The 10,341-nt window shown below is 45.4% G+C and overlaps 1 protein-coding gene across 2 annotated transcripts; it reads right to left on the bottom strand.

Moving 5' to 3' along the window:
• Positions 1 to 2,734: 2,734 nt before the first annotated feature.
• On the bottom strand, positions 2,735 to 8,171 carry LOC145341973 (chymotrypsinogen A-like). Of its 2 annotated transcripts, none has more exons than XM_080187085.1 (7): positions 8,114 to 8,171; positions 7,913 to 8,016; positions 6,600 to 6,679; positions 6,439 to 6,517; positions 5,280 to 5,460; positions 2,974 to 3,107; positions 2,735 to 2,896 (listed from the first exon to the last, which is right to left on the bottom strand). In XM_080187085.1, the coding sequence occupies exons 1-7, from the start codon at positions 8,169 to 8,171 to the stop codon at positions 2,735 to 2,737; spliced, it is 798 nt and encodes a 265-aa protein (XP_080043211.1). The 2 variants fall into 2 exon arrangements, with proteins under 2 accessions (XP_080043211.1, XP_080043210.1); XM_080187084.1 differs by having other exon boundaries at positions 5,280 to 5,462; positions 6,432 to 6,517.
• Positions 8,172 to 10,341: the final 2,170 nt, after the last annotated feature.

Here is a 10,341-nt window from a genome sequence, read left to right on the forward strand (position 1 = left end):
TCTTATCTTAACATGTGATGTCTCACCTTACAGGGTTGGGGTGGGCACATTGCTGGAGAGATGGAACAGAGAAGCTTATCGCAAATGCATTTAGGAGCCTGTCAGATGCTGAGCAGTGGCATGCCCAGTTGTCTTCACCATTAAAAAATTCCATCAATATGTCCATGGTGGATGCCTCATCATTGTAACTGATTATAAACCATTGCCGAAACTTTTTAAAGAAGACAAGGCAATTATCTTTGCCCAGACAAGCGCAAGAATTCTACCGCCCCACCCGCCCTGGGAATCAGAACGGGTGAGAGGCAGGCAGACAATGAGAAAGTCCGAGAAAGTCTGACATCAGGTGGAATTTTCTGATCTCATGTTGAGTGAGGCTGTAAAATGCTGCTCAAGATTTCTGGCTTTGTTACTGGTGGCTTATGAATATCTCCTGGAGCACTGCCCCAGGATACGGATAATGACGCCAATGCACTGAGTTGTCTGCCGTTACCCATAAGTCTGGAAGAGGTTGTGATGACCCTCAGTTTTTTGGACGTCTTGCCAGTGTCTGAGAGGCAAATCAAGGCCTGGATGCAAAAGGACCTAGTGCTGTCTAAACTCAAACATATAATACTACGTGGGTGATTCAGTGGACAGCCCTCTCATGAAATGAAACGCTACTGGACGTGGGTAGTTGTCCCTCACCCAGGATGATGACCAATACTTATGGAATTACACCATGGCCACCCTGAAAATTTGATGATGATAATGCTAGCCAGATGTTCGGTATGGTGGCCTTGTCTTGATGCGAACATTACCGACTTGGTTTGGCAGCGTGAGTCGTGCCAAGAGAATCAAAAGCTCCCTACACCATGGGAGTGACCAGGTAGGCCCTGGCTGCAAGTGCATGTAGACTTCACAGTGGCACAGTGGTTAGCACTGCTGCCTCACAGCACCAAGGACCCCGGTTCAATTCCCAGCTTGGGTTTGTGTGCAGATTGCATATTCTGCCTGTACCTACATGGTTTCCCCCGGGTGCTCCGACTTCCTCCCACAGTCTGAAAGACATGCTGGTTTATTGCATTGGCCATGCTAAATTCTCATTCACTGTACCTGAACAGGTGCTGGAGTGTGGCGATTAGGGGATTTTCACAGTAACTTCATTGCAGTGTGAATGTACGCCTACTCGTAACTAATAAATAAAAACAAAAATTTAAAAAAAAACTTCACCAGGCCTTTCTCAGGTTCCATGTTCTTAATTATGGTCAACATGCACTCCAAAGGATTGGAGATACATCACAGGTTCCACCACTTCCCATGCTACCATTGAGAAACTATGATAAAGTTTCTGCATACCTGAAGTCCTGGTCACTGACAATGGCACTGCTTTTACTGGCACCGAGTTTCAAACCTTCATACTTTCCAATGGAATCAAACATATTAGGATAGCACCCTATCACCATCATCAAATGGGTTGGCTGAATGAGCAATGCAAACTTATAAGGTCAACATGAAGAAGTAACCTGCAGCAGCCATTGAGACCAGACTGGTGCAATTTTTATCCGACTAATAGACTACCCCTCACACAGTGACAGACTTCACCCCAGCAGAACTGTTAATGGGACAGAGACTTCGTTCAAGATTAAATTTATTGTTCTTAAACCTGGCGGGAGGGTGGAGTTCCAACAACAGAACCAGGTGAATGACTATGATTCTGTAAGATCAGAAAGAACATTCCAAATCAATGATCCAGGCCATGTGAGGACCTTTGGGAATGGCCTCAGTTGGTCCCTGGGATCATAACGGAAAAAACTAGGCCCGTGTTTTGAAGGGCAAGATTGTCAGGAAGTGTCTAGGCCATATCAGGAGTACGGAGCCCGTGCCAGTGCAGAGCCCTTCACTGGACAACCACTGCCAGCGTTGAGCCATGACTGGAAGTCAACCCCGAGCCTGTCCCTCCGGATGATGAGGACACAGATTCTGAGATGGAAATGGAAGAGACCTGCGTTCCAACTGAAGCAGGACCTTGGGGAGAACCAGCCTCAGTGGCTTTATGGTGCTCTCTTCAGAAGCAAAGGTCTCCAAGCTGCTTCACACCCTCTGGTCCAGTCCTGACTCCAATCAACCCCAGGCCAATTGCTAATTGGCAGAAAAGGCCCTCCCACTGCAGAAGAGTTGGGAAGAAATGAATTTGAGGAGCGAGGGATGTTATGATGGCCACAGGGATTCCTATGGGCCTCATAGAAAACAAAGCCCCCTATTAGGCAAGTGGAGGCTTGCCCAATAGGGAAGGAGCAGCGTGGCGACAGAAGACTGGCCTCAGTAAGATTATTACAATGGGATATGGAACCAAAACAGATAAATGGAGTTGAAGTCAACAATGGTCAAATTTAGTGGTGGAAGAGGCTCAAGGGACTGAATGGCTTACTCTGCCTCCTCTGTTTGTAGGTGTGTCTGCCTTTGATTGTTGTTCCTGTTTCTGTGTGGATTTTCCTCACAGCAACCCCACTCTCTCACGTGGTGGTATACTGGCAACAGGAACATAAGGGTTGGGGCTGCATTTGTGGCCCTCGTCTTCCTTCCCCATAGCATTGCTGACGGGACATTACTGTCACTACTGCAGCCTTACATCTGATTCCCTGTATTTAGCTTTCTGCTCAAATGCGTTCTTAATAACACTCACAATTAGAAAAGAAAGTCTGAGCAAAGTTAAATAACTGCTAATTATTTTTTATTTGAATTCCACGATATTCTTTTAGTTCATGGCCAGTGTCTGATCAATCCAGTTGCGGAATTCACTCACGCGGGCGTAAACCCCAGGCTTGCGAGGAGAGCAATTGCCACTGCCCCAGGAAACGATTCCCACCAGAGTCCAGGCTCCTCTCTCCTGACAGACCAGAGGTCCACCGGAGTCACCCTGTGAACAGACAAATCCAGTTGAATAATCGGCTCCCAAAGAAGTAAGCGAAGCTTTCCCATGGAGGATTTACGTACCATACAGGAAGAAGCGCCCGAAGCACCAGCACAGACCATCATATCCGAGATGGAGTCGCCCCAGTATTTCTGGCACTGGGAGTTGCTCAGGATGGGGAGGGATACCTGCTGAAGGATGCAGGGTGTTCCGAAAGCTGAACAGGGGGGAAAAGGAATGTTAGATTTTCCGTCAACCAGTCAAATATTACCTGTAATTAAGGCAGGAAATGCTGGATAAACTCAGCAGCTCTGGCAGCAACTTGTGGAGAGAGAAACAGAATTAATGTTTCGAGTCCATATGAGCATTCGACAGAACGTCTACAGAATATTATTTGTGCTGGTACAGCACTTGTTCTTGTAATGTTTGGGGCCTTTGCTGCAAGCTCTGAACACTAACTGAATCTGCTTATTCCTCTTAGTTTCATCTTAAATACATCTCAGGAACAGGATAAAATTATATAGGTAAAATAGAATCCATATTGTGCAGAAGGAGACTGTTTGGCCCATTGAGCCTGCACCTACAACCACCCTATCCTGGCCCTATCCCCGTAATCCCACACATTTACCCTCCTAGACACCCCCGCTAACACTAAGGAACAATTTAGTCTGGCCAATCAACCTATCCCACACATTTTTGGACAGTGGGAAGAAACTGGAGTACTCGGAGGAAACCCATACAGAATATGCAAACTCTGCACAGACAGTGACCCAAGTCAAGAATCGAACCCAGGTCCCTAGTACTGTGAGGCAGCAGCACTAACCACTGTGCCACCCTGCCAATCCTGTGGTAGATAAATGATATGGGTAGTATTCCTCACATCCCTTTATTCAGTATTCAGTCAGGTGATACTCCATGATGGAGAAGGCCATTCAGCCTATCTAATTCCTTCCCTCTGGATTAATGCCACACTCCTCTTTTGTTGCATCTAGCTCCCTCTTCAGAGATTCCAGAACTTTCTCCTGCAGCACTCGTCTTGCAGCTCTGACTCAAATGTGATCATTGTCTGCCGGAGGAAACCACTTTATTACTTTTAAATAGCTGAAGTTGCAGTTTCCTCATCCTTCTCACACGCTTTATTTTGAAATAATATGGTAGGTGATGTTTTTCCAACCATGTGGTGAGTCCTCCATCCATCACTGGGTTAAAAGCAGAGGAAGTAAGATTAATTGTCCACCTAAGGGCCTCAATTGGCAGGAAGGCCAATTCCCAGGTTAAATTCAGGTGGAGGTGGAAGCTGGCGGGGTCCCATCCATTATAGTCCAACAGATTGTATGCTACCCTCACTGTTAACCTGCCTATGGGGGAGGTTACCAGGTTCCATTCTATATTTGTACCTTTTAGAAATACTGACCCTTATCTGTAATGGTATTGTCCATTTTCCTATGTTGGGCTTTAACTGATAGTTAGAAAAAAGTACAAAGGCTACAGCCAGGACTCTATTGGGCTGATAGGGTTCACCAGAGATCCAGCAGGGCCCACCGTTGGGTGAGGGAGGCACCAAGTCCCTTCAGGAACTGAGGTGGCCACCTGAGGGCCTTCCTTGGGATTAAGGATACTGGCGATGGAAGTCAGCTGCAGGCTAATCAGAGGTCCACAGTTCCCCATGTCACCAGCCTTGCTGGAAAAAGTGGTTGCTAGCGGCAATGCACCCACAGGAAGCCCAGGGTCATCCCAGGGATCGTAGACAAAAGGTGAATGAGATGGGAACTGTGGGCTTGGGTTGTTGTGGGGGAGAGGGGAAAGAGGGTATGGAGGCAAGGGCTGAAGGGAGGGTTGTCTTCAGCTGCCATCATCCTGCCCGATACTGGGTTCCTCAACTGGGCACAGAGTGCCTAACAGTGAGGGACTCCCTCTGGGAGGATGATCTGGGCATCCTTCCAAAGGTATGGGAAAGCCATGTGGTCCCCATTCCATCTCTGAGCCACCACTATATTGCAATAGGCTCAGGGACAATTTACCGCCACGCCCGCCGCAAAAATTAGCACGGGTGAGGGGCGGACAATCTGTTAACCTCGGGTGGGATTTTAGTTCTGGGACGAACAAGACTGTAAAATCCTGCCCAATGGGTAACATTGGCTCATTAATGAGTCTAACTGACATCCTGCTGTCACCAGCCGTGAATCCCAATTGGCCTCTCCATCCTCCGACTTAATCGGGGGAGGTTTTGTTGCCATCAGGAGACTTCCATGGGGCCTTCCTATTGATCAACTGCCCCACTGCGATGAGCAACATTAAATCCAGCCCTTCATGTCCAATTGATTTTTTTCCTCTGAGATACAGCGATCGACATAACTTTGCTCACTCCAAAACAATGGAGATACCATACCAATAGAGCTGGTCAGCCCCCATCCTGTGGTGACACACATCTCGCCACCACTGATGATGTCATGTGCACCAGCCAGACAAACAGGAGACACCTGTTGATTGAATGTAACCGGAGATGAGAGCTTCACAAGAGTGATGTCGTAGTTGATGGTATTCGAATCCCAATACGGATGAGTAATGGCCTGTAAGACACAAAACACAAGTCAGCTCCTCCCTACAATTTCTTCATTTTCTGCTTGATTCCTATGGTTTCAATCTGAGGCAGGGCCCTTAACTCTTCCCATGGTAATGTCCTGCATCATGGTTCATGACTCTTGCCCTTAGATCATTCAGCACTATTGGCATTTCTGTTCCCGGTGGTGTGCTACTCGTAGGCCTCAGATCTTGGTGATGTCCTAAATCCTGGGCCCAGGCCTTTCCCTGCTGATGTCCTGTATTTAGACCTCAGATTTTCTCTGGTGATGAATTATGTTTAAAGTTTACTGATTAGTCAAAAGTAGACTTACATTAACACCACAATGATATTACTGTAAAAATCCACTAGTCACCATACTCTGGCACCTGTTCAGGTACATTGAGGGCGAATTTAGCATGGCCAATGCACCATGGTCAATTCCTTCTGCACTGTAGAAATTGTTTCAAATTTCTACAGTACAGAAGGAGGCCATATGTCCCATTGAGCCTGCATTGACAACAATCCCACCCAAGCCCTATCCCCGTAACCCCAAATATTTACCCTGTTTGTCCCCCAGACTCTAAGGGGCAAATTAGTACGGCCAATCAACCCAACCCACACATCATTGGACATCTTTCCTAATGATGTCCAGGCCTTAAGGGCTTCAGGCCTTCTGGGGTTATGTCCTATGTTATGGGTCTGAGATCTACATTAGGGTCTCTCAATAAAAAGGTAAAGTTAGGTATTTGAGCCTGTGAAAATAATCAAAATGATTGCGATACGTTATATAGAGGCAGGTGTTTATACTAAATGAGGGATAACAAAAAAGAATAAGCACATAAAAAATGAGACATTTGATCAACCGCTGCTGGAAATGTTATTTTACTGCTGCAGCTGATTTTAAAGACTGATTTCAGTTTCTGTATTTAAACTGATTGAATAAAACCATGAATAAAATTCACTATGGAGATTGGAACATTCCTACCTTTGCAACTGCAATGGCCCGAGAATTTCCATCTGATGTGCACTTGTTGTAGTCTCCAACAACGACAAAATGTCTTTTGCTAGAGAAAAAATATCAGGCTTTTGAGTATAACGTCCCTTTATATATTTAGTATAGACTCTGTGAAGATGCTGTAACCTTACCTCACACCGCAATGGGCAGCGGTAACAACCCAATTCTCGTTAATCAAGGAGCCGCCACAGAAGTGAAAGCCATTTCTTTGCTAGTGCAGAGAAGAAAGTATCATTCAATCAATCAAGAAAAAAAGTCCAATATTTTGTCTTGCCGAGAAGGCACAAAGAAAATAATTCTTAAAAAATGTTTCTCTTCCATATTATGATAAAGGCAAAATACGATGGATGCAGGAATCTGAAGCAAAACCAGAAAATATTGGAAAATCTCAATAGGTCTGACAGCATCTATGGAGAGAGAATAGAGCCAACATTGAGTCTGAATGACACTTTGTCAGAGTGCTGATGAAGGGTCACCCAGACTCGAAATGCTGGCTCAATTCTCTCTGTGTGGATGCTGAGATTTTCCAGCATTTTCTGTTTTTGTTTCTCTTCCATATTCTCTTACTTAATTTCTTTTTTTACTTAAAAAATGGACAACTTGGCTAGACTGGCAACAGCTGACCACATGATGGAAGTTCTGGAAATTTCTGAGCAATTTAAAGATGGACAAAAGCTAATGCATCAAATTCCAGGAAAATGGCATTCCCGTTGCATAGAACAATGGAAATTAATTGTGTGACCATTTCAGCCAAGCCAACACACAGGTCTAGTGGACAGGATGTCTGCATCAGCCAGCTCTGGCCAAAGGCAGAGCTATTTGTGACTCCGCATCTCCAATCCACCTTCCTCACCCTCCTATATACAACAATCTTTAGGAATATCATCTTGCAAGCATTAATCTCCAAATCCTTGGCTTTATTTGAAGGGAGGGGGGTGCAATGGGTATCCGTGGCTTTATATGAAGGTTTGGGGGACAGTTTGTATTATTAAGAATGACAGAAATATGAATAGGCAGCTGTATTACTGGTTCAGAGGTTGACTTTCACAAATCCACACATGTTTTGGTCAGAACATGCCTGACTTTGAAGTGTCTGAACTGGTTGACATCGTGCTTGCAGCCATCACCTCACTTCTTTGAAACTGGCCATTGATTCACACCACTCCTTTGGCTCCTGCTATCACATGCCTATTGCTGATGCACATTTAGTATTATTTTGTTTCATCAACATTTTGCAGAAGATAATTTATTTTCCCCGAGCGCATACTTCGGCTACACTATGGTGAGATTCAATGCTCATTGAAATGAATGCATTGCCTCCAGTGCAAACAGACCTGGAGTCATTGCTGGAATGGTGGCCTTTTTAAACAAAGTGAAGAGTCAGTAATCCAACAATTCATCTGGCTGGGAGGTTCATAGACCTGAAACCTTAGCTTCAACCTACCTGCAGGGAGACCTGCCAGGGCCAAGATCCTGGAACAGCATCTTCACCATTCACAATTCTTGAATAGCCTGTGATGACAGGACTGATGGCTGGGACCCCACAGTCTGTGTTGGAAGCCAATGTACAGACAAGAGTCAATTTCTCCAGTTCAACTCTGAGTAAAATAGAAACTTAAAAAACAGTATAGATACAATAACTTACTCCGTCCGTAAGCTGCGCCAAAGAAAGCAAGGCAGGAGAGAATCCAGAGGAAAGCCATAGTTCTGGTTAGAGTTTGACGGTTATGTTTATGACTTTATATAGTCAAACTGTGACTCTGGGTATCTAATAGATAAAGATCCGAGCTTTTGCTCCACCAATACGTGGCAATGTTTCTTCTTAAGCAAACTAATTAATTGCGGGGTATGTGAATAAATGAGTAAAAATATCACTAGGTGGAAATAAAACTGTGGGTACTCACATGCTGTTCACTGAATAGCAGCACATGTATGATTGATTAAAGTTCAAAGACACCTATCTCAGAAATAATAGATGTCCAGATATATAAACACATGGCCTTGAAAAAGTTTCCATTGTACTGGCCAGCAACTAAATTCAGTTAGTGGAAAATGTCTTTTGAAAGTAGTTGATAAAATCACACATTTCATAATGCTGGGTAACATTTCAAGCTGTTATTTAAAAGAGCAACATAATTACAATAAGCGCGCTTTAATTTGTTTCCAATTTTTGTATGCACAGAAAATAAAAATGTGCAAAAGGATACTCATCTCAAGATGGCATTAGTAAAGAGATTGAGCTAGTTTGTACATAGAAATTAAATAAGCTACATTTATAAAATACCTTTCATAGAATCTCTTCAATGCTGAAGGAGGCCATTCGGCCCATCGAACCTGCACCAACATCAATCCCACTCAGGCCATATCCCTGCAACCCCACATATTTACCGTGCTAATCCTCCTGACACTAATGGTCAACTGATCATGGACAATCCACCTAACCTGTATGTCTTTTGAACTGTAGGAGGAAACCGAAGCACCTGGAGGAAACTCACGCAGACATGGTCCAGGATTTTACTGGCTCGTCCTGCCCATCGATGGGTGGAGCAAGCTGGTAACATCGTGCGAGGGCCAAGAAATCAGGGTCACACCCGATTTCTTGGCTCTCACAATCTTCTAAGAGCCGAATTTTCGCTGAGGACAGCCTCTCGCTCGAAATGGGTGAGAAGCTGAATAAATTTTTAAAATATTAAATTCCATGATATTAGCAAGTCGGGCGCTGAATCGTCCAGGCTCACTTGCCTTTATGGCCTCACTGGGAGAGGTTCTCTCTGGCAAGGAAAACACCTGCTTCCTATGAATGGGGAACAGTTATGTTACCTAACCAGTGGAACTGGAGTGTCAACCTGACACCTTGGCACTGCCAGCTTGGCATCTTGATTATGCCCAACAGACACCTTGGCACTGCCCACTGGGCAGTGGGCAGGGCCTATGGGGTGGGGCCTTTGCAGGATCAGTGGGGACGGGGCCTATGGGGGGAGGCCCATGGGGATGGGACCAATGGGGCGGAGCTTGAGGGGGTGGCCTGATTGGAGGGAGGGGGCCCACTGCCATTCTACCTATGATTGGATGGGGGGGGGGCAAGATCAATTTAGATGGTGGCAGGGGCTGCATTTCAGGTTGTGTGGGCTCACGATTGGCCATGGGCTGTTGCAATTGGTTGGGGGTGGGGGCGGTGGTAGTTTGTTCAGGCTGCCTGCAACAACAGGGGCCTGACAGCTCTTCTCTGTCTGTCAGACCTCTGCTGTTGGAATTGTGCATGTGCAGAATCAGGGGTCTGCACGTGCACAATAGCTCCCTCTGCAGTTGCTCTTGAACACGTGCAGAATCAGAGATCTGCACTTGGGCAATGGCTCCCTTTGCAATCTGGCTGGTGAATTAAGCCTAGCCCACTGCCTGCAGTAGCTAGAAATGGTCTAGACCATTTTTCAATGCACTGTGTACACAAGATTGGGCATGAAAATGCACCCAAAAAACAGATCAGGAACTCTCCCATTTTCATGCTAGCTGGATGCTTAAAATAATTCTTGTAAAATCCCACCCAAAGGGAGAATGTGCAAATTCCACACAGTCACCGAAGGCCAGAATTGAACTCAGGTTCCTGGCACTGTGCGGCCCCCGTGCTAACCACTGTGCCACCATGCCACCCTCCAACATTTCCCCAAATGGTTTGCAGTGAAAGAATTCAGATTTTTTAAAAGTTTCATCACTTTTGTATTTGGGCGTTTGTTTAAAGCAAGATTCCACAAACAACAGTGAGATAAGCAACCAGTTCATCAGTTTCTTTTGCTGTCTTGAAAGAGATAATTCCCCTTTTGTTTTAAATGGTGCCATGAGATCTTTTCTCTTCACCTGAATATCCAAAATGCAGCA

Source organism: Carcharhinus amblyrhynchos, chromosome 4, assembly GCF_965287045.1.
Source record: "Carcharhinus amblyrhynchos chromosome 4, sCarAmb.v2.hapA, whole genome shotgun sequence".
Classification (NCBI taxonomy): Eukaryota; Metazoa; Chordata; class Chondrichthyes; order Carcharhiniformes; family Carcharhinidae; genus Carcharhinus; species Carcharhinus amblyrhynchos.

Excerpts from the sequence above, each read along its gene's own strand:
- LOC145341973 (XM_080187084.1), bottom strand. The coding sequence starts at position 8,171 with ATGGCTTTCCTCTGGATTCTCTCCTGCCTTGCTTTCTTTGGCGCAGCT. Across the intron at positions 5,463-6,431 it reads TGCAGTTGCAAAGGTAGGAA|AGGCCATTACTCATCCGTAT; the intron begins TGTTCCAATCTC and ends TTTGTGTCTTAC. Across the intron at positions 2,897-2,973 it reads CGGGCGCTTCTTCCTGTATG|GGTGACTCCGGTGGACCTCT; the intron begins GTACGTAAATCC and ends GTCTGTTCACAG.